This window comes from Chaetodon trifascialis, chromosome 1, assembly GCF_039877785.1.
Source record: "Chaetodon trifascialis isolate fChaTrf1 chromosome 1, fChaTrf1.hap1, whole genome shotgun sequence".
NCBI classification, from domain to species: domain Eukaryota; kingdom Metazoa; phylum Chordata; class Actinopteri; order Chaetodontiformes; family Chaetodontidae; genus Chaetodon; species Chaetodon trifascialis.
The window spans coordinates 30,700,464-30,724,533 of NC_092056.1; the positions used below are offsets into that span (position 1 = coordinate 30,700,464).

Consider the following 24,070-nt stretch of genomic DNA (forward strand, 5'->3'; position numbering starts at 1 on the left):
ACAAGCTTTCAGGTCAGGGGACAAAAAAGAACTGAGGAGTGTTCAACACAAGCTGAGGGAGAAGCTGAGGCAGAGCAGACATGCCTACAGGAGGAAGCTGGAGGCCAAACTCCAGCAGAACAGACTGAAGGATGTGCGGGCAGGAATGAAGGAGATCACGGGCTCAAGGCAAATTACAGACCAGCAGCCGGTAGCCATGAGAGGGCCAATGAGCTAAACTGATTTTTCAACAGGTTTAGCTCACAGCCAGGAGTGGCCATACATTCCCCCGCCCCTTCACACCTCCCCACTATCCACAACGGCCCCCACAACTCCCCTCTGCCCAAGCTTTCTCCCTGCAACCCTCGACCCTCCCTGGTGATTCCTCCCTTGGACTCAACTGCCATATCCCAACCATCCCCTACTAGCACCATCCCCTGCCTGACTGTGGGCCAGGCCAGAAGACAGCTGTAGATGCTGCACCTGGGCAAGGCTGCTGGCCGTGATGACATCAGTTCCAGAGCCCTGAGGACTTGAAAGACGCCCTGCATGATTCCTGTTCCAAAGAAGAAATCTCCATCTGGCCCCAACAACCACCAACCCATTGCCCTTACATCGCTCATGGTGAAGGTGCTTGAGAGGCTGGTCCTGGCCCACCTCCGACCACATGCGAAATCATCACTGGACCCTTTACAGTTCGCCTGCTAACCCCAACACCACCATACAACTACTGCAGCATGCTCAATCCCACTTAGATTGTACTGTTAGGATCACTTTCTTTGATTTCTCCAGTGCATTTAATACCATTCAGCCACTGCTCCTGGGTGAGAAGCTGCAAGTGGTGGGAGTTGACGCACCCACAATCTCCTGGATTACTGACTACCTGACAGACAGACCGCAGACTGTCCGACTGGGCAACGTTCTGTCTGTTTTTAGATTGTAATTTTTATTATATTGTTATTAACAATATGTATTATACATTATAATACATATTATATAATTATACATTTAGTTATACTTATTTCTATTTTTATTTTTAACAAACTGCTGTTATTCCTGTTTTTGTGACTTTTTTAAACAATTGTTGCATACATTCTGTGTTTGTCTGTATGCTTAATTGCTACTGCAACAAATAATTTCCCAAATTGGGATCAATAAAGGAGCAGTCTGAAGTCTACTCTGTTGTCTGTCTTTACAGCCATCCAAAGGTACACAGCAAATTCTGGCCTTTGGAATAAACTCTCAGTGAGTTCAAATCAACTCAATTTGAGTGTACATGTGAGACCATCAAATTCACTCTAGGACAGAGTTAACGGAACTCCTTTCTAGGAGTTGATCTTTCAGGAGTTAAAACTGAACTCTTGTGGAGTTAAAACTATATCCCATATAGAGTAAAATAGAATTCTCACCTTGAGTTAATTCTAATGTGAACTCTTTTAAGTGTTAAGATTCAACACTTAAAAGTATGTTTTATTTAACACTTATGGAGTTAATATTTGGCACAGTGGAACAGCAGGTAGTGCGTGTGCCTCACAGCAAGAAGGTTGCCGGTTCAATCCCCGGGTCGGGCCTTTCTGTGAGAAGTTTGCATGTTCTTCCTGTGCATGTGTGGGTTCTCTCCGGGTACTCCGGCTTCCTCCCACAGACCAAAAACATGCTCATTAGGTTAATTGGTGACTCTAAATTGTCCTTAGGTGTGAGTGTGAGTGTGAATGGTTGTCTGTCTGTATATGTTGCCCTGCAATTGGCTGGTGACCGGTCCAGGGTGTACCCCGCCTCTCGTCCATTGACAGCTGGGATAGGCTCCAGCCCCCCGCAACCCCGAAAAGGGATAGGCAGTAGAAAATATAGAAAATGGATGGATGGAGTTAATATTACAAAACACTAAAAAGGTTTTAGGAGAAAATGTCTGCAAAAACACACCATAATGTTTAGTACAAATATTTATTTCATAAATTTGCATACAGTGTGTTCAACAATCCATGCTGCATACTTACTGGTGTGACAAGTTACATTTTCAAGTGCAAACAAGTGTAAACATACATTACAGCAAACATTCACATTGAAAACACTGCTACACACTTCTGTTTGGCTTTATGGTGCCATGTCATCACTGTATGGTAAAGTGCTAGTTTGGTGACATTAAGTCAGAAAAAGAAATATGGATGCAATTAAAATGCAATGCAGTAACAGGGAACAAGAAAACCACGCTCAAGGGGAATGATCCCACAAAGACAAAAGAAACACAGAGACTTAAATAGAGGGGAACTAAACAGACACAGGTGGACACAATCACAATCACAATCACACAGGTGGGAAACATACATGAAGTAAATTAAAGAAGACACACAAGGGAAGGCTACCAAAATAAAACAGGAACAAGACTACCAAAATAAAACAGGATTAACACACATGTTAAGTGATATGTTGATAAAATAAGAAACACTGCTAGCTAAGGTTTACTGACTTATAATATACACAGAAGGATAAGAACTGGAGAGTATAATGTTAATTTCAATCATGTGTGTCTAGTGAGATACAAGAAGCCATCGAGTTAAATTCAGCACAGTCGCCAGTTTGGGGCCAGCCTCAACTTCGGCAGCTAACTTAGTTCGTCCGAGCATTACACTGTCAGAAAGCCCATCACAACCTAACAAGGTTTGAGAAGTAAAATAGCACTTTTACCTGTCCCTCGACAAAGTCCAAGACTAAACTGGTGGGTGCGGCAACAAAACTGTGGACCACTTAACACCTGAGAAGTGTTGAATCCAGCCCCTCAACACCCAGAGAATGAACACTGTCATGGGGTGTCTTTCCAATCAGTTTAAACACTGTAATCACAATACAACAAAAAATATGTGCATTATTAAGCAGCATTATCAAGCAAATAAACATACCACAGCAGTATCTATGCAATTAGCAGGGCCTAGCTAGCCTAGCCACGTAGCTAATATGAAGAAAACACAGCTAACCTATAGTTAAACGATAAGCAGCAATGAACTGTTGAGCTAGCTTGACTTAGCAACGCATTTAGCATCCAACTGTGTTTATATTCACAGAAACACAAAATAACTTGACGCCCTCATGTTATTGGATGAATAATATTCACAGACGTTGCCTTAGCAAAGAGGAAAAATGAAGAATAACGTCTTAACCGAGGAGCTGACAACTGCTAATGATGAATGTCTCAACACGACAACTGACCACCACATGGAAAATTTCCTTCCTGCTTCCCAGGATGCACTGCTTCTATGTTGCTGTGGTTACAATAATAAACAAATCACGTTGAACTGTGTTTCTAATGATAAACTTATTTCTAGAGACATAACAAACACCGAAATGTTACACCAGCAAGTATCTCCAACATAAACTGTAGTTTAACTTAGAAAATAAACTCCAAAAATCTTACTCTTTCACACTTTTTTGTCTAACTCCAGATTATTCCACTCCAGAAATTTGCTGTGTATCTGTTCAGCCTCCTGTCCCTTATTTGAGTGATGTTACACACAGTCAAGCCACAATTATGCACATCAGGTCAGCAGCCCTAATCCAGGCACACTGGATACTGACAGTGAAAATAGTTCTCAAAAGAGAAATCATAGATCAATTAAAAACCTCTGCTAATATCTCCCGCAGGACTGCCAGACCAGTCTTGTGTTGTGTGAGACACATCACAAACACTGGCTAATCAGGGCCAACAGCTGTGTGTCTCTTCTTTTCTTTAATGAGTCTGGCCAAAGTATCGCCTGAAGCTGTGCATTTTTAATTATTGTACAGGCAGATGTGTGGCTGTGATCCACAGCATAATGTGATGAAGATTGCTCAGGTTGAGTTTGTTGAGCATCGTGTTGATAAGTAAAATCATGTACTATGATGCACAGAAAACAGGACGATCACAAGGAAAGTAATAAATGAATTCATCTTTAGGGGACATCATCAGCTCCTGGCAGTATATTTGAACTGCTGTATTCATATTTGCAACCCAGAATTTCCCAGACAGCAATAAGTATGAGTTATCATGACTTTTCCTCTGATTTCCTCTGAGGAGAACTAATGATTGATGATCCACCTGATTCCAAAACTGTCAATGCATCATGTTGTTTAAAGAGGATGAAAGTAGCGAATGCATGATAATGTATTTTTTCTGATCTCACTCTGTAATCAAGTGTGCCAGAAAAGCCTGACCATGAAATTAGCCAAGGTGTGTTCAGCACGCCCCAGTGCACACTGGGCAGTCAGAAGTGACAATGAGGCTCATTCATAAATGTTCTTCCCACAATTATTTTAATAATTTTCTCTATTAAAATATTTCATTACAACAGAAAAGACAAAAGAAAACAAACATCTGGTCCAGAAACCACTCTGAAAATAGATGTTAGCACAAAGCTAATTCTGCCACTGTGATATGTAGCTTGTAACAACTTTGAAATTAGTTTGACTCTCAAGATTATTCTGCCCGAATCGCTTACAAACTTGGTTGTTTGCCCACAAATTGAATGTGATTTTAGTCAATTAGTGTCAACACATTTTCATTTTTAAGATAACACCAGCTGGTCCAAGTCTCCTGCCTTTCCCTTGCTTTCTAAATGAAAGTGGAAGAGTAACTACGCTTCTGTGTAAATATGTAAAGTCCTCTTAGCAAGGTTAGCACCAGCAGTATTTTGTTATCCGTCACTGCACAAAATCACCTCATGTAAACAAAAAAGATAACACCAACCAAGTTACCAAGGTAACCTGGTGTGAGTCTGGTGGTTAAATCCACTGCCTCAGCTTTTATTTTGAAACCAAAAGGAAGGATCTAACAGAATGGCCTTTTACTTCCAGGTCAAATTGAAATGGTGACACTTTTACACTCAGGGGATTAAGACTGCCAAGTCTTCTTTTATCATTACAAATGAGAGAAGCCCTGTGTGCTGGCTCAAATGTAGTTACGCAGTTCCTCCTGTGTTCACAGTGATTCTGTCCTCCCCTGTGCGCAAATCTAATTCTGTTCTCACAAATCTGTGCCTGTTCGTTCTTGCAGGTAAACTTGCTGACTGAGTAGTGCTGGAATTTGTTTTGCTCTCTCAAATCTTTTGATGTCAATATACTTCAATAAGAGGTGACAAGCAACTTCCAGCCCTGGTGGACCTGGACCATAAAACCTTCTCAACAAAGACCTGAAAGAGGACAAACTCTACATACTCACTCGAGGCCAAACTCAATGACAACATTCTTGTTTCTTCTCACACAGAGGAGAAGAGACAGTATGCTGAGAGAGGGTGAGGCAGATAATTGCAAACATCACATGAAGGTGTTGTTGAACCTATAATTATTAAGATTATCAATATATTACAGCCCATTTTGATTCTATTTAAAATCAGTAAATATTCATATATTTAATATATTTGCATTCTGTTACTGTCTCTCATAGCACAGAGAAAAGTGTTAATGCTTGAATTTACTCCTGCATGGGATTCAGACTGCACACTCATACAGAAAACCATGCAGCAGTTGTAGTGGACATGAAGCAGAGGACAGCATCTGATCCTGAGTTCAGTAATTACCGTGTCAGATGACATGACTGTCTTGAGTTATTTGTTAAAACATGAGCCGCTGAATCCTCTTTTCCCAGGTTTTGTTGCACTGTAAACAGACACACCATTCGTTCCTGTTCTGTTGCACTGAGCTTCTCACTCTGGCACATGTACATGCATTTAAACATACAGCTGCAGACTGTCTTTTCACACACTGCTTTCTGTGTGGATGCATTGGACCACATGTCCCTCACTGAGCGGAAATAAAGTTCAGCAACCAACTCTAGTACACTGACCAGCATCTAAAGACACTCTGTGTTGTGAAAACATGCTAAGTCCCTCTCTCCTTGTGTCAACAACAAACTGACAATGAATGAAAATCACATGTAGACAAATTAGGCTGTGCCACACAATATTTCAATGTGAAATATGTCCATCTTGTCAGTGTAAATCAGGAAGTCGGGCAGCAACAGAAAAATTGACATGCAGCACTAGTAGGAAATCTGACGTACAGAAAGAGAAGAATAATTTAGATGTCTCCTAAAAAGTTTACACTTTACTCCGCCTCCCATAAAGAACAACGCTACATCCACAGTCGACTCATAACACAGCTTTTCATACTGTCTCCGGTTTCATGCACACACCACACAGCATTTCATCGATCTGCCTGTCTGTGTCTGGCCCCATCGTACCCTCACTCATGGACAAGACCCTGAGAGACTTGAACTCCCTCACTTGCGATGAGTGACTCATCTTTTGACTCATCAGACAAGACAAAACAACAAGAGGAAGATAAGAACAGTAAGAACAGTAAATACAGGCTGATTAACTGAGTTTCATGGGAAATAACAGAACAGATCAAAAATCTACACTGATACTAAAAATAATTAAATGAATCGAAGAAAAATGTGTGCCTGAAAGGGTGACTAAATGTAAACATATGAGATCAACAGATGAGAAAGAGAAACAATAGTAAATACACACACTCATATATATACACTTAAATTACTACAACATTGGAACATATAGTCTTCCATAGTTTTATCTACCCATTTATAATGTATCATATTAATGTGGAACATGTTCCTGGTTTGTCGCTCTGCCTATTGCGCCTTCTATCATTCTATATACAGGAATCATTTCAAATATCAATATGCTGTTAGTTGCAAGTCTTACAATGAAGAATGTCTCTCCTGCACTGTATTCTGCAAAGCCATTACAGAGCAGATTGGAAAAACAAAATCAATCTTTGTTGCAGAGCCAGTTTTTTGTGGATATAGACTCTTGCACTAACTGTGTTCTCATCACATCCAGGCTCCAGCGAATGTGTCTCCACTCTCCGCCTTAAGAAGAAAATGTTAGCTACACATTATTGATTTGGAGATGGTATAGCTTAACTGACTGAAACTATGCACCTCAGAGCCTCCTTGGTTGTCCTGGTGTTCCAGATTTAAGATGCTGATGGTGTAATGGCTCAGTTCCTTCGGGGGACATTCGTTGATTGTTTCATGCTGTCCCTCGTATCTCACCTCATTTCCTGTCTGCTCTCTACTGTCCCTGTTAATCGAAGCAAAATCACTACAAAAAAGAGCTCCCCGGTGGCAGTCTGTACAGTCATTAGTTTTTTCAAGATGCAGAGTGCACAGTGCCATCAAGTGCACCGTGCAGAGTGCACAGAAACCATGGTTGGTGGTGCAGGATGAGATTAGGAGGAATGCAGGATCATATTTTATCGTTGGTTGTATTAGGAGTCAGTCATTGCCAGTCACAGTTACTCCTCTCATCCCTCTGTAGGCTCCTCTCATTAGCACACAGCCAGAGCTCACCATCTGCTCTTTGTTTGGCATTAAGAAATGGCCAGATATTGAGATCATTTACTTTTCTTTCAAAGCACCTGTTTTTTATTTGTTTCTGAGATATTTTGTGTGTGCATGTGTCTGTTGTTGAGATATATGTAGCTACAATCAACAATCTCAACAAATAAATAATGTGAAGCTGAGGAAATCAATCAGAATTAAAGCACATTGCAACTCGTCTCCAGTACACTATGCTTCATTGACCTCACCATACTTTTTCAGCTTTTTTGCCTTCACCAGTGTGGTAGCTCAGCCTTGGTGCATGGTGTGCTGGAGAGGAGCTGTGTACGTTTCAGTTTGCTTACGCTGGTTTAAACTTCTCTGTTTTTGCATTCAGCATTACAAAAAGCTTACAAATATACCATAATGTGCGTTCAACCACACTTGTATGTTTTCTGTTTTCTCAGTATTTGTATATTCTAGGGATATTGTTAATTCTTAAATGAGGCTCGTATTCAGATAATGGCCGAGTCAAGCACAAACAAGGCTGGGATTACTTTTACAGTAATGGCTTACATGGTAAATTCAGCATAACGTATATTTCCCCTACACCAGGGGTTCCCACACTTTTGCAGCTCCAGACCCATACTTACCAAACTACATTATGAATTATTGTAACACCTCCATTTATTATCTTCTAATAAAGAACACAACAAAAAAATGACTTTAAAATGTGTATGACAGAGAGGATATTATCATTAAAAACTGAATCCATTTCTTTTCTGCTGTCAAAACATTCTCTCTTGAAAGTCACTTCTTTACACAGCAAAAATTTGTTTCACTTGCCTCAAAATAGTAGTTGCTGGATGTAACTCCAGTTCTCTAGTATGAGCATGGCCCTCTCTTCTATTTTAATCAGGACAATGAATTCACGTTAAACCATTGTTATGCATTTTACTCAAATTGACGACCTAATAAAAATGGGTTTATGGCCTATTTTAGGCCATGACCCAATGTTTGGGAAAGGCTGCCCATACATATTCCATCAGAAGAGCAACAGTCATGTCATAGTCACCAGTGTGCTGCAATCAATTTCTTTTTGAACAGAAACTGTTTGCATTCACCAATTAGTTAACCAGTTATTTATGCTCTCCTGTTTTTTCTAGTCTTGTTAAGCTTCTTTAAGTGAAACTTAATACTTCATGCGGATGTTTCAAATACAAAGACTACCAAGAATGGGAGGATGAAGTCCAATGTGGAACCTTTGTGGATTTAATGTTTCATTGCTGGTAGAAATGACAGAAAAAGAGTAACATGGAAACATCTGGAAATAATTTGGAAATAGAAACAATAGCAGTGAGAAAATTAAAAAAAAAAAAATAAGTAAGTGTCTCAAATAAAGGCCTACCTCTCTCCATAGTATCTTTTCCTGTTAGAGGTATGCACTAAAGGGAAAGGCACAGGTCACCTCTGTATATATTCATATCTCAGATGGTCTCTAAATAGTGTTCAAGTGTTTAAACAATCTGTCATGCTGTGGCTATGAAAATCTATTTTGAAACAAGACAAGGTGCAAAAGGAAATTGAAAACTTCAGAACGCCTGGCTCCAAAGTAGAAGCTTGTGTTTTGACCATGTGTTCCTCTGGTCAAAACACAGGTAAAGGTTTTAACTTCCTTATCATCAAATCAGGAAGTGTATGTGTTCATGTATTTTCCTCATAGCCAACTGTCAGTTTTTATTAAATGTGCAGCTTTTCTTAGACCTGTGCATCCTCTTATTTATTGCATCTGTGTGTTTTATCAGACCCAGGAGTCCCTAAACCCCAACAACTTGGAGTACTGGATGGAGGATGTGTACACACCAGGATATGATTCACTGCTCAAGAGGAAAGAGGCAGAGTTCAGGAGGGCTAAGGTGTGTAAGATTGGAGCGCTGATTGCAGCCGCTACCTGCACTGTGATCTTGGTCATCGTTGTCCCAATTTGCACCATGAAAACATAAAGAGCCAAGATGGAATGACTACAGCAGCTGAAGGATTTTTGTTTTTAATGCAGTATTTACTTCTGGTGGACTTTCTTGCCAATATAAAATGATTAGGACAGCTCCTGTACAATAGAAATGAATTCAGCAAGTGCATACAGTAATATATACTATATATCTATTGGTTTAACAGTTGTAGTTTATTGTATTGTAATAAACTGTGCGAGACAGTTGGAAGCTCTTTAGTTTAATTGTCTATCTTAAACAGCTACAGCAGATGAACACTAAAATAAATTGGATTTGTTATTGTAGCCAGCGAATGATATTTTTATTTTTCGTATAATTACTGTACAGTGTATTTTGATCAAAGTTATTTTTGATGAATTATCTGGTTGAATGTGAGAATTTATCTTTATTTTATTATCTTCAATAACAGCAAGCATTTTAAGTAAGGAAATTTGGGCACACATTTTTCTAATTAGAAATATATTGAAGTACTTTAGTTTAAATAGAAGTGTACTTGTACATAGATTGCAGACACAGTGTGACTACACAGCCAATCTGAATGTATTGATAATGTTAGCCTACTCACTTGGAAATGAATGACTTGAGATGTAACTTGAATGTTGCTGCCCTCTCATTTTTCTGAATTATAACCAGCCAACAGCACATACCTGCTCCTCTTCCTGAAACTGTGGATTTGTTCTTTTCTTTCTAAATGTTTGCTCAGTGAATACTTTGAGTTCTGCATCACTGTACTCTAGTTAGGCTCACCTGGCCGGATTGTAAGGCTGACTGGGCCAGCTTCCCTCATTAATACAAACTAAACAGAGCAGCATCTCTCTCAGAGTAGGTTTGTCCATCCATTCACTGCTGCAGTCTCTTTAAATGCCTTAAAGTATAAGCACTTCTGTAGCTCAACCGGCCCACCTATTACCATGTCCATTTCATAGCCTGGTAACATTGTGTTTATCCTCCATATAGAAAATTTTTCTTACTGTCAACAAATCGCACCAAGGTGTTTAGTCCATTTCTAACACTTTCTGACTTCCTTATCCTGACTGTGGCACTCATTCTCAATCCCATTGTCTTCGACATAAATCTTTAATCAGAAATGCATATAAGTTTCAAATTTTCTTTTTTGTACAAAGGCTCAATAATCTCCTACTTTGTTTTAGCAAATATGACAAACAAACCGTGTTGAGGACTATTTTCAGTGGCATTTTAAAACACATTTGATGTTCATTGATGAATTCGTCAGCAGCAGGATGGTGAGCTGTATGTGGTACTGGGTCAACATGACTGAAAAGTGTGTGTGTTCATGGAAGGAACATGTCGCACAGTGATGCTCACTGATGTGTTTTTAATTGTCATTGGACAATAATGCAGCTCTATAGCACAGACTAATAAGATATGCAGACAATACTTGTAAGCAGGATCGTTTAATTTTTGGTTTGGGTTTGCAGGTGGCATTTGTTGACAATAAGATTAAATAAAGATACAACATGTTATTCTTTAATCTCTATATAGCCCTGGTGCCCTCTTTACCCTGTTCATCAGGCCTGCAACAAATCCTACTTTTATGAATCACATAATGTCCATGAGAGGAGTTCAGGCAGCTGTTGTGAGTGGTGCTGTGCTACTGGACTCCATTATGTTAAGAAATGTTCAGGATACAGGATTAGTCTGGTTCCAGACCCCTGAATTGCCATCCATACACTCTGATTTGCAAAGCAGGTCTGGTTTTGTGGTCATTGATGGGTGTCAGCCTGTTGGAGAATCAATCAAGCAATCAGAGCTTTGTATGCTGGTTCAAGAATGGGAACATCATCTTTCTATACATAACTAGCTTTCTACCAGGCTACACCAATGAAAAACAGCAACAGACACATGACCACAAAAATGAGAATAGCTGTGCAGTCTGTTAGTTGACAGAAATACATTTTGACTGAAAATCATGTTGGGTAGTGAATTATTTGGGCAAAACTAAAGACAATTAAGCCCGCCTCCCAACCAGAAAACAACTAACAAGAACACAATGTTACAGTGAAATGAATGCAGTGAAATGAAATGGCATTTCAGTCTGATGATCAGGCCTTTATAGCAATTATAGCAATGACCTACAAGGTCTAGTATAGTAAGGTATACTAACTTGATGGGATATGAAACCATGATTTTATATTTGTTTATTAAATTGCATTTTAATGTTCATTTAAATTTCTGACATGCATATGCATTTTTGTCCTTATGATGGCTCCATGGAATCCCATAAATTCTTGAAATGCTTTTTTGTGTCCCAACACTTAACATATACATTTCTTTAAGATAATGCTCTCTCTTTTTGCAAACATGTTTTGAATTTTTACTTAATGTAAGGTTTTGTGTTTCATACATTCTTTGCACAATACTGTAATCAGTCAGATCACTAAATTTTCATAAGAAGAGCTTTAGAAGGGTCTTGATCCGATTTGGTAATAAATCTTATGGCTGTCTTTCATAGTATGAAACCGGGTTTTTATGCATTTGATGATGATGAATGGAACAACAGCTGAGCAGCAACACACAGAGCATAGAACATGTTCTGATTTGACAGATCCTAAGCATTTCATAATAGTCTCATTGATGCTAATTTGACATTTTTCAGCATCATTTCTGCTACATATCACTTAAGCAAAAAAAAAAAAAAAATTGCAGCTCATTTATTTTCTCATATCCACCACCACCACCAACTACAGCCCTCTCAATGCACACTGAGTGACAGGATACAACCCCGGCTGTGGATTAAACTGCATCTCTTGTGACCATTATGAGGCACCCAGTAATGTTTACTCCTCCCCACTGATTGATTAAAAGCTCTCTCAGCCTGTATGCCACATCAGTGCTGTACTGAGGTCCTGCAGTTGACTTCACAGTGTCTAACAGCAGCGATACTGAAGGGTGGATGACATGTTATTTTAAGTACTGCTGGCATGTAAATGCATTAATACTGACTGCTGAGGTAACTAGTTTTACATAATTTAGGTCTCAGATATGTTGAATAAAAAAATGCACAACTGAAAAAGTATGGATGTAAGGAATGAAAAGCACTGTGGTACGAGAGGAAACTACACCATTGCTCTTCTTCAATTTGAAGACGCAGACTTCACACAGTTCTTCATGAAGTTACTGTCATAAGTTCAGTTCATACATGATCTAAATGGAGTCAGTGAGGGTTGATTTCACACACTGATCCTAAGTGTGATTGTTCTGAGCAGAGTGTTCGGCCTGCAGCCAAGCTATGTCCACCTAAACCCTGCAGCAGGTTACAGTGTTGGCTGTAGGTCTCATTAGCTAATTAAGAAACAGATGGGGCTCTTTGTGTGGGATGAGCCTCAAATCGCATACAGATGAAAGGTGGACTTCCAGTAGTCACACATCATATTTATGATTTGTATGTTGTTTTTTTTTTATTACTTTGGCACTATACCGTAGATGGATTGTGTTGAGCTAAAGTTGCATGGTAGTGCATATCACTATTTTTAGCTGCCCAGTGTCCCCAGGAGTTACATCCTCTTTACTAAACCTCATGTTTTATATCTAATGCCAACTTTCAGTGCCAACGCAGGACATAATGTGCCACAGCCGCACTCTTTTGTAGCTTAACCATACTGTAGGTGCCATGTGCAGATATTGAAGAACTGGAAATACTGGCACTGGAGGAAAGAAAATCATGCATATAGCACAGGCCTTTTCAGAACTGCTCTTTTGTGGCGATAAGGCTGATTTCTCGGCTTGCTAACACCTGAGCAGGAACAGAATAGATCTCATATATGGCTTGCTCTCTTTTTTTTCCCAACTCTATCACCAAAGATCTTAAGAGCTCACTTTAAAACAAATACTGATTAGGTGAAAATCATCCCTGATGGACTGGTGCGCTACGTCTGCCCTTCAGTATGGTGCCCGGTGCCTGATGGTGACATCATTGTAATAGTGCAGTACATCTCAGTATCGTTCCTGTAGGCAAGACTGAACATGCCAAGGAACAGGTTGTGGTGGCTGATGGGAAAAGGCTGTGAAATGAAATGGATCCTCTCCCAACAGATCCCTCTTACTGGCTGCCTGACCTCCTATTCTTGGTTCACTTTTTAATCAGTAAGTCAAATATCATTGTTCAGGATACCAGATTATTTGCCTTCTCTTAATCACAGTACTAAGTACAGTAAGTGCTTCTGGTTTAGATTGTGAGTCTAAACCATGAGTGTCTGCTGTCTGTAATGAAGACAGATGCTGAACCCAGCTGTAAGCAAAGAGCCACTGTTAATGTTTCTGGAACTGTTCACCATCCACTGCATTGGATCTGCCTTTAGTACAGGGAATGGGAGCTGCAGCACACTGTGGGAGTCTGTAAATAGTTTCAGGTTGGAGGCACATTGTGGAAGCAGGTCTCAACTGGAATATTATGATAATAAAACTGTATTGTTCTGACTGTTAATGGATCTGTGTTTTTTATGTCTTGTCCACTCCAGCCAACTTTCCTATCTGTTATTAGAGAAGCTCGTGCCGCCAGCCCCTGAAAATTCTGAACTGCAATCAAGCATCATTTTTCAGCTGAACCAGAAAATATTGCTATTTCTAGTTATCGTCATCATCTTTCATCCAAGTCCGACATGCTTCTATATCTTTAAATAAGTTACATTTTAGGTTACACTTTCTGGGCCAGTTGCATCCATGTTTGGCCAGCTGAATGCTCCTGATAGTCTAAGCACTGACACGTAAAGTGGGACACATCACACAGAGAGATACTGAGAGAGAGAACTGTCAATGGGAATAAAGCTGTTTGTAGCGTGGTCCATCTGCATAATAACTGGAGAAATCAAGGTTGTTAAGGTAAAGCCTGAGAGTAGCTAACGATTAAAGGAAGACAGGAAAGGCAACGCTTTTGAGTGATAGATTGCCCATCAATTATGCATTACAGTTTGACTGACAGAACTGTTAAGCTGCCAGCAGCAAATGATCAGAAGCCACGTCCTTCTGAAAATGCAGTTTCACGATGTTGCTGTTTCTCTGACAGCCAATTCTACTTTTATTGCTGACTGTCAGCCCCAAGGTGCAGTGAACACTATTGATGCAGCTTTTTGATGCCGTAGCTACAAACAGCAAGGCAGGGCAGAAAATCCTGCAGTCTGCTGCAGAAAGGTATATCCTCAAGAACTAAACACTCACAGATAGATGGATAGAAAGGATAGAGATACTGCACCTTTGCCCATGCAACACCTGGCAGCTAACAGTTTAGATGAGTCCCAAACATTACGCAAAGCTTTAGAGGAGGAGCTGACTGGAATGACAATGCAAAAGGGATAAGCCCCCTGATCCACTTCTGCCACTGTCGCACAATACATTATTATTATTACATTATAGATGCCACCATTGTGGGTGTCATGATAAGAAATGTTTCATGGTGCTTTGTGTTTGTGTGTTTTTGATCTCAAGCAGTTCTCGAATAAAACAACAGTATATGTTGTTCGTCTGTGCCCTTTAGAACAACATATAGAAGCATTTTCTGATCTGACACCCCTACTGGCAGGATGACATGATTTGTCAGTGCCTTTGAAAGCTGTTGGAAAGAAAAGCCATTTTATAATGTGACAACACTATGGTTATAGCTCATTTAGGTGTAGGCACAAAAAACCCCAATGTTGACTGTTGGGAGTCAGCAGGAAATGAACAGCAGTCTCCTGTGTTAAAGGCAATGTTTTGTTGACTCCTTCATCCAGCCCAATCTCCTCCCTGTGCAGACTTTGTTACTATAATAACGCCATCTGAATTCCACCTTTGCTCTCCTCACAATTCCATGAAGCCGGCTTTGTCACTTCACTGTCAACATATGTCATTTTGAGACATTTGCTGAAATGACTGACGCCTGAGGTCTGCATGACCAGACAGTTCCAATTTACATGTGTAGCTGCAGTGGTTGTGTATTGGACTGAGCTCCTCTGGTGCACAGTGGTGGAACAGGTGTGACACTGACGAGACTGAAGCTGCTGCGACAAGACATGCTGCGCTGAGAACTGTTCAGTTTGGCTGAGATCTGGTGACTGTGGAGGTCAGTATGAGTCAGATCATTTTCATCCTCATCAAACAACACAGGGACCCCTTCCATTCTCCATGCTTCAACATGTATATATTGTTATGAGCAGCATCATTTTGCAGTGATGAAAAATTGCAAAGCTGTGACTGATAAGAGGGAGCTTTAACAGAAAGCACTCATCAATAAATGTGGCCTGAATGATAATTCAGAAATAAAGAAGGAACAACAAAATTGGGTAGGATTTGGCACATAAACATTCGTTAAGTGACTAATATAAAGATGTAATAAAGGAGAAAAAGAAATTATCTCCACAGGTCATTTTAATGATTTTAATCCCATATTGAGCGCATATGTGGATCATTTTTCACCTACCTTAGTGATAATTACAGACACAATTTCCCACTGTTTTTCTGTGATCTTATGGTCCTCTGGCAAATTAAATCCCGCCCAGAGCAATGTCCTTGTATTTTAATGTGGATCTCTGATTTTTTGTGAATTTGCTAAACTGAAAAAAACATTAACACCAGCATGTAATAAGTATTCAGTGAGTAAATATAGTAGTGTGCATAGTGCATATAAGTTACATAATGTCGGCTATAGGTTGGTACTGGTATTGTCTGCTACAGCTACAAACTACATGCAGGCTTTTAAACAGCAGCTAACAGTCATTTGTGTTCTTTCAGTCAGTGTGATTTTGAAAACTGTACACTTCTTTCTGACAGCCAGTTTGCACTGCTGTTTGGTTCTATTATTAAGTGACTCCATGCATAATGTCTGTACAATCTGACTGCTTATATCTTGAATGTGCATGTCAGCTACAGAGAGTTAAGTCGATTTTTGAACTTGTATACTTCCATTCATCTGATACAATGTTATCACAATAACAGAATAGTGCCGAAACAGAAATAAAGGTCCAAAACCACACTGCCACACAGCTGATTACAAAGACAACATTCACTCTATGAACTGCAAAAAATCAGCTCTCAGAAACATGACCAACTGCAGTAAAATGGGTGAAATATTACAAAATAAGGGGCTGCGTGGTGGTGCAGCAGGTAGTGCGCGTGCCTCACAGCAAGAAGGTTGCCGGTTCGATCCCCGGGTCAGGCGGGGCCTTTCTGTGTGAAGTTTGCATGTTCTTCCCGTGCATGCGTGGGTTCTCTCCGGGTACTCTGGCTTCCTCCCACAGACCAAAAACATGCTCATTAGGTTGATTGGTGACTCTAAATTGTCCGTAGGTGTGAGTGTGTGTGTGAATGTTTGTTTGTCCTTGCATGTGGCCCTGCAGTCGGCTGGCGACCGGTTCAGGGTGTACCCCGCCTCTCGCCCATTGTAGCGGGGATAGGCTCCAGCCCCCCGCAACCCCGAAAGGGATAGGCGGTATAGATAATGGATGGATTACAAAATAAGCAAAATAATCAGTCAACAGAACAGGAAAATTTTACCTCTCAAGACTTTTATAAAAATCTAGTCTTAGTGTTATCTTAAACATAGTGCTTCTAGACTAAAAACAGGTCTATTTGTTTGGATGCAAAGAAGTTCGGAAATCCGATTGTGCATGTTCGTGCTCAACAGCTTTATAATTCTGGAACTTGAAACAACTGTAATGTTCTCACATAAAAGCTGCACAGTCAAAAGATATGTCTTGCCAGACAAAAAAAACAACACATACACATACATACATACTACCTTGATTCAAGACACTTAATCCTCCTTCGATTTCACTTTTTGCAGTGTGCCGCAGTTGAGTTTGCTTGACTGTGGAGCTTCGTGCTTTGACGTGTGTGTGGAAAGTTCATGTTTTTGTTTCACACTATGTGAGCAGAATAACATTTACAGTAAAAATGTGTTGCATTTCACATCAGAAGGCAGCATCTCTCAGCCAAAGCAATCCACCTGAGACAGGCATGAACTGATGCTCACTCTGCCATGCTGTGTGTAATGCGTATGTATTCAACCTGGTGTCACGTCAAAGTGTGTAATACACCCACAACTCAATGACAGTCCACTGTGTCATGTCACATTTTGTGTTGCCTTCTCATTTCATGATCAGGCTGCATCATCTGCCACTGAAGACGCTTTGAAACAGTCCGATTCAGCAGTGAGGGTGAGGAATGTGATCTGTGGCCGTTTTTGCTGCAGGTTGAAGAATCTGCCCTCAGAACTCTGCTGCAGATTTTTAACCAGTATTGCATAGCATCCAGTGACTTCAACTGCTTCTCCACTTGACTTCAACAAGGAGGGAAAATGTGTGAGCTCTCCCTTCTGAAGATGCAAGAGGAAGAGCTTGGATTTGTTGTCTGAAGTAAACACAGCTCAGCCCAGGTCAGGCAGCATTTCTAACTTCCCTTGCAGAGGGTTCAGTTTGTTCAAATGACGCAGCGCAATGATCAGACCAAATCTGAAATCCACTGGAGGTCATAAAGCTGAGGACAGGAGTTCTGCCTCTCTTCCAGGAACATGTTCACTGGTTCAAAAATTCAAAAACCAGGAAAGCATCTCTCAGAGCAATAAAGCAGATCACTGAGAGCATGAGTGCAAGTGTAATTCACATTTTCCAGGATAATGAAGTGAAATGTCCAAAAATCTGGAAACAGTCATCATCTTTACACAATCCTACAAGGACATTTGTAAATCCCAACATAGCTTGCGTGGTGTCTGTGGCTATTGCTGTTGGTTTAATTAATTGCATAAGAATAATAACTGGCTTTCTCAACAACTGTCATCAGTATCCTTTTCGGATTAATGCGACAGGTCCTGTGTTTAAATGGAGCAATGTCGAGTAGCTCTCTAATTGTGCAGTCTTCTGATACAGACTGTAGAAATATTGCCAACTGTGACTTACCTTGCACATGGAAATAGCAATTCTCAAAATGTAATAAATGTAATTGTGTTTAACTTGGGTTGTTAATGTCTGATATTCTCTGTGCTGCGTGCATGTGTTGTCCTGAACGCCTCAACTGTCCTGTTCAGGACAGGGGATAGCAACATCCCTGAGGCACAAATTCACAGATTCCACTTCACAGTAGAGCTTTTTAACATGAGCAGTGCTCCATAGCAGCTGATATATGAGGCCAGTGTCACTGTGTCTGAGTGCTTCATAATTCATAAAATGCTGAGACTGCTTCTCTGACTGATGTTTCAATGCATTTTCCTTGTGCTTGCGCAGTTGAAATTGTGCTGGAGATTTGAAGCCTTAAAATGAAACAGTGAAGTCTTGCATATTAAGAAGAAAGTTCTCCATTCACATTCCCGGTTCCATCAGCTTTAAGCTTTCCTCACTCTTCCATGGCAATTCATGGCCTTGCAGATTTTCCATCAAATGAATGCGAGAGAGTATTACTGTATGCTACATGCATGACCCAGGAGAGAGTCCTTGATAAATCACATGACAACAAATGTACTTTTTTCAGATATTTCTAAATCTAAATGCATTTTGTGTGTATTGAATTTATTATTTACTATAAATCCATTTTGAAATATAACAGATAAAAGAAATAAACTTGAACAAATGATGTAAACAGAACATAGAGATATAAGAGAAGTGGTCTAAACAGGAACAGGTGAAGAGCTGCAGGTTGGCCCCCTCCTAATAAGAGGATTCTTATTATTTCCCATAGTATGAGGTTAAAATCCGGAGTGAACGTATAGGCCGAGTAATATGCAGCACAAAATATTTAAAAACCAAATTGATTATGCTGCTGCTGAATCATCCTTGGTCCTGTCTTGTGCATCAAATTAATACTTATGCAAGTATTAGCTTGTCTGCCATAGTAGTGCCAGGCCTTTCTAACCACTTGATAGACCGTGAAGGGGACATAATAACTTTCCTAACCATGGGAAATGTGTGTGTGTGTGTGTGTGTGTGTGTGTGTGTGTGTGTGTGTGTGTGTGTGTGTGTGTGTGTGTGTGGACAGATTCTGTTTTGTTTCAAACGAAGTTACATCAGTAAGGGACTGTTGAGCTGGGAGAGAGGGTGTCCCATGCTGTGAGTGTATTTGAAACCAAGCCCGGATCTCATCACACTTACAGATCTGCCAAAACACACTCACACACCAGGACAGAGAGATGCATGTTCAACAAACTCTCTTTCCTTTGTTTGAGGAACTGGACTGAGGGAGTGGGAGATCCTGATCAGTCCTCACGTCCTGTCTCCACCCCCAAGGCCTGCTGTGTCCTTGGTTACAGACTCTGCTCATAGAAAGTGTACTTCGCATCAATCCAGAGTGACAACAAAATTAACCTACCAAAATTTAATTTGTGTTGATGGGGAGACCTGTAGCTGTTGATAGACAATGTTTTCTTCATATTAACTATATTTAATCATGATCATACCCCATTTCATCCCTGTAGAAAAGCCTGCTCCCAAGTAAACTGGTAATGTTCATCAAATGTTCTCTTAAGAGTTGTGTTTGGGGATATTGTTCGTAGCCTTCAAAGAAAGTTCCAGGAATATTCTTGGCCCCATTTCTCCAACAGCATCTCAAGTCTATTGTGATCGTAACATCCATGAACCCTCTTAAGCTTAAGAAGTTTGAAGGTGGTTTGAGACAGCGACTGCTCCATGGCAACAGAGATGTGCTCTTTGAATACATCTGAGCTTCTTACGATCCTTGAAGTCTGTACAGCGTGAATGTGGTGAATCCAAGTTCAGATTTTTGAGAGAGAACTGAGTGAACCATCTGATTTGCAAAATCTCTGGGACAAGAAGGAGGCTGACAGGACGAACAATAGAAAGCCAGCTGGTGATGTACCGTTTCATTCATTTACAAGCAGGTCGTGAATGGCAATGACCTAGAACTAATGATGGATACTTGGTAACACTTTAGAATAAGGGTACATTAATTAGCATTAGTTAAGGCAGTAATGAGCATTAACTAGTAAGTATGTAACAGTTAACTGATGAGTCTAGTATCATTTACCAATGGTGTTCATTTTAACTTACATTACTGTCATTGTTAAACAGTTTATAAAGATAGTATTAATGTTAGTTAATACAGTGATAAGTATTAACAATTAATTCACAGTAAATTCATAGTAAAAAGCATTTATAATGGTCAACAAATGTTTCTTATTAACATTTTAAGGTTTTTCATTTTCATTAAGGTACTAATATTAATGTATGGTTGATGGAGATACTAATATGTTTGTCATGTTTACAGCTAAGCCATTTCATTAAGAGAGAATTTTGTTTTCAGAAATGTTTATTTAGGGGAAACAATTGTTCACTTACCTCACCATCCTCTAATTTACTTATTCTTGATAAATACTGAGATCAGCGGCGACACAGTGGACACAACCTATAAATTATTGTGCATGTTACACACTGTGTAAACATTACCTAACCATAATTAATGCTTTTTGGGACCCTTTTTGTAAAGTTAAAAGCATGTATTCCTTCAGTAACACTTTATTTATATTTCAGTTTGAAACTTGATTGTTTGTGTGTATGAACCATTTCGGTCACTGCTTATGAGTCAAATGCTTAGCAGCAACCTCCAGAATTGATATTGAGTGAATTAACTGACTATCATTTCTCCTGTTTGAAGGGTGGTGCACTGAGGTTGTTATTTAGTATAAATACTAATTATTTGTGATTGCCTGGAGTGAAAGCTGAAAGCTCTGTTGGTTGAACAGTTCTGTGCATTTTCAAACATTTTATTTAAAACATTCTTTCAGAGTTAATCTGTGATAACTGTTGGTTCACATTCCAGTAAATTACATTTATATTTGCACTCTTTGCAATTTGAGTTTGCATGTTCTCCCCGCGTTCACCTGGGGTATCCTCCTTTAAAAAAACCCACTAAAAACATGCAAGATGATCACCACCTGATCAATGGTGACAAAAGGAACTGGGTCCCCGGATGCTGCTGTCGGCAGGCAGCGCACCGCTCCTGGTCTGCTGCAGAGGAACGACTTACCAGGATGGGTTAAAAGCAGAGAAAAAAATTTCACTAAAAGCATGGTGTGTGCAGTTTCCTCGCTGTAACTCTGCATGTAGTTGTAGTCACTAATAAAAGGGATGTCTTCTTATATAATAATTATTATAATTAAATAATCTATTTCTGTGTGTGCAGGAGTATTTTCACTTTGTCCTTGAGAACCTGAGCCTGAGAAGGGTTTGGAGAGTGCCTTTTGTTTGCTGATAGAGGTCTAGTTAAAACACAGGAGAATGTGGGCACATCCAAGTGAACCAGTGGGTCAGGTGCTAAATTAAAGGCCTCAAAGTAAAAAACAATGAATTACCTGCACACTGACTCATTCTGAATTCCTCTACAAGGTATCATTTACTTGCAACGATGCACACTCAAGCAAATATCCAGGTATTGTGAGGCTTAGTGAGGCTATCTCTAAATCCCACCACTCATTCTTGTTTCATCCAATCAAAACCTGACATGCTTGCCTTTAGCCAATCATCTGTAAACTGTCAGACTTTAAATGTGTTCTCTCTCTGCTGTCATTCAGCTGTATGTCAGCACTGTGGAAATGTCACCATGCTGCCTCACCTCTGCATTGCGTTTGCACATCTTTTCTTATGCTGCTGCATCCTCTCCGCTTGCCAATGTAGGATTACAAATCTCAGTGTCTGACTCAGTGTGGCTGTAGATGGACCAGGAAATCTGACTTAGAGACTTAGACTTAGACCGTTACTTTAGTGATCCCAATTTGGGAAATTATGACGTTGCAGTAGCAGTTAAAACATACAGACAAACACAAAATATATACAGAAGAATAAGAATGAGAATGAAAAAGAATCTTCTCAAAGAATATAACTAAGCATATAAACATGGAATAACAGAAATTCTGAAAATAGAACTAAGTATATAAACATAAAATAACAGCAATTGTTAAAAATATAGCTAGGTATAACTAAATATATAGTTCTATAATATGTATTATAATATATAATACACGTTATATAATATAATAATCTAATAAGAATACAATATAACTAAGTATATAAACAAGTATTTACAGCAGTTCCTAAGAGAGCGAGAGTGAGTCAGCGTTATAAACTATAAACCAGAAAAAATGTGTGCAAGTTTCAGATGATAAATAAATGTAAACAATAAACAGCATGTGCAATCTTGCAGTAGTGCAAATGATATGTCCAAATCCACATCTAAAAAGAAGACCCTCAAATGCATGTAGACCTTCTAAATCCTCATCCCAGTCATTCCTGCTGCTCCTACAGTTCCTGAAACTTCAGCACCCACTGCACCCTGATGTCTTTCTAGCCACTATGCAGTCTCTGGTGAGAACAGTGCAAATGATTCATGCCATGTAAGACTATCTATGGCACAGACTACTAAAACGTTGTTTTACAATAACACATTTAAATATCTGTATTTAAACACAGATGCCTTTTGTTCAAAACGCATGTTCTAAATTAGAACACTTCTCTCTTGACTCTGTTGCATGCTGGTTTAAAAACTGTGGTTAGCATACGCTCCTGTTAGCATCATTAACAAAAGGTGGGTGTCTTGTTCGAAGGCTAACCCAAGGCTGATACACGAGCTGGCTAATTAACTCCTTAACGTCTAAACTAACAAGCCAGGTATGGTGACTGCAGACACAGATACCTTCTAATTAGTGCTAACTTGTATTCACTTTCAAAACAATTAACTGCACATCAGCCTCAATATTTTATATCTAAAACTCAAATTGACTCAAATTCACTGAGGTGATGCCTCAGTGCTGGAGGTCTGTGAGGTCCTTCAGGGCCTTCTCTGCGGGTCCTTTCATTTTTGAGTGGTGTAATTTTTAGATAATGAAATATTACAAATTAGTAATTGTAAAGCTATTGTCAAAATAAGGTATCATGACTTAGCAAATTATTTATCTGATTTATTATGTTTTACATTTTAATCATCATAACCATATACGCACTATGTGGAGCTGCCTGTGCTTCTTCATACACCTGTCTCCACCCCCGAGGCCTGCTGTGTCCTTGGTTACAGGCTCTGCTCATAGAAAGTGTACTTTGCATCAATACAGAGTGACAACAAAATTAACCTACCAAAATTTAATTTGTGTTGATTGGGAGACCCATAGGACCTCCAGGTGATCATCATCGGGTCATCATAGATACAGATGGATGGAGTACTTTATTGATTCCCTAAAGGAATTGCATTATCAAGGAATCAAAAATATCAAGATATTTCTTCTTGCTCTGAGTGTGCTGGGAACCAACAGGGGCTAAATAGGAGCTCAGTGTGATGATGGTGGTGCTGTAATGGCATCTGGGATTAAGTGTGTGCAGGCTCTTATTAACAAATTGGTCAATGTTCTTACATGCTTGGTTGTTACTATTTGTGCATGCACCACCTCAGTAGTCATTCTCCAGTCTTAAAGGCATCAAAATGTACAACAGAAAAAAAACTGGACAAACAAGATTCTTGGTACTGGAGTTGATCTCAACAGAAAAGTTGTTTCTTCTTCAGCTGAAGAAAGACAACAGACTGCACAAAGAGGTGATCAGTCATCTTATCACAAAAGAACAAATCACGGATTGCCTGGTGGGTCCTGCTATATTATTTCATTATCTGTTTATCTCTAGATATATGGTGTAATTCATACACTTCAAGAATGTTTTCCATTATTGTTGTTAACAGCTAAGAATGCATGCATTGTTTCTTATGTTGTAATTTGATATTGTTTGTTTGTCCATGAGGGCGCGCTCTTGGGTGATTCTCGATTGGGTGGTTACATTTGCAAAAACTGCAAGAC

The 24,070-nt window shown here is 39.6% G+C and overlaps 1 protein-coding gene across 1 annotated transcript in view; it reads left to right on the forward strand.

Moving 5' to 3' along the window:
- Positions 1 to 11,945, forward strand: part of minar1 (membrane integral NOTCH2 associated receptor 1) — a 40,765-nt gene extending 28,820 nt beyond the window's left edge. The window contains exon 4 of the mRNA XM_070968728.1: positions 9,097 to 11,945. Within this exon, the coding sequence (XP_070824829.1) occupies positions 9,097 to 9,294 (198 nt within the window). The 3' untranslated portion in view covers positions 9,295 to 11,945. The remainder of the gene's footprint in view (positions 1 to 9,096) is intronic.
- Positions 11,946 to 24,070: the final 12,125 nt, after the last annotated feature.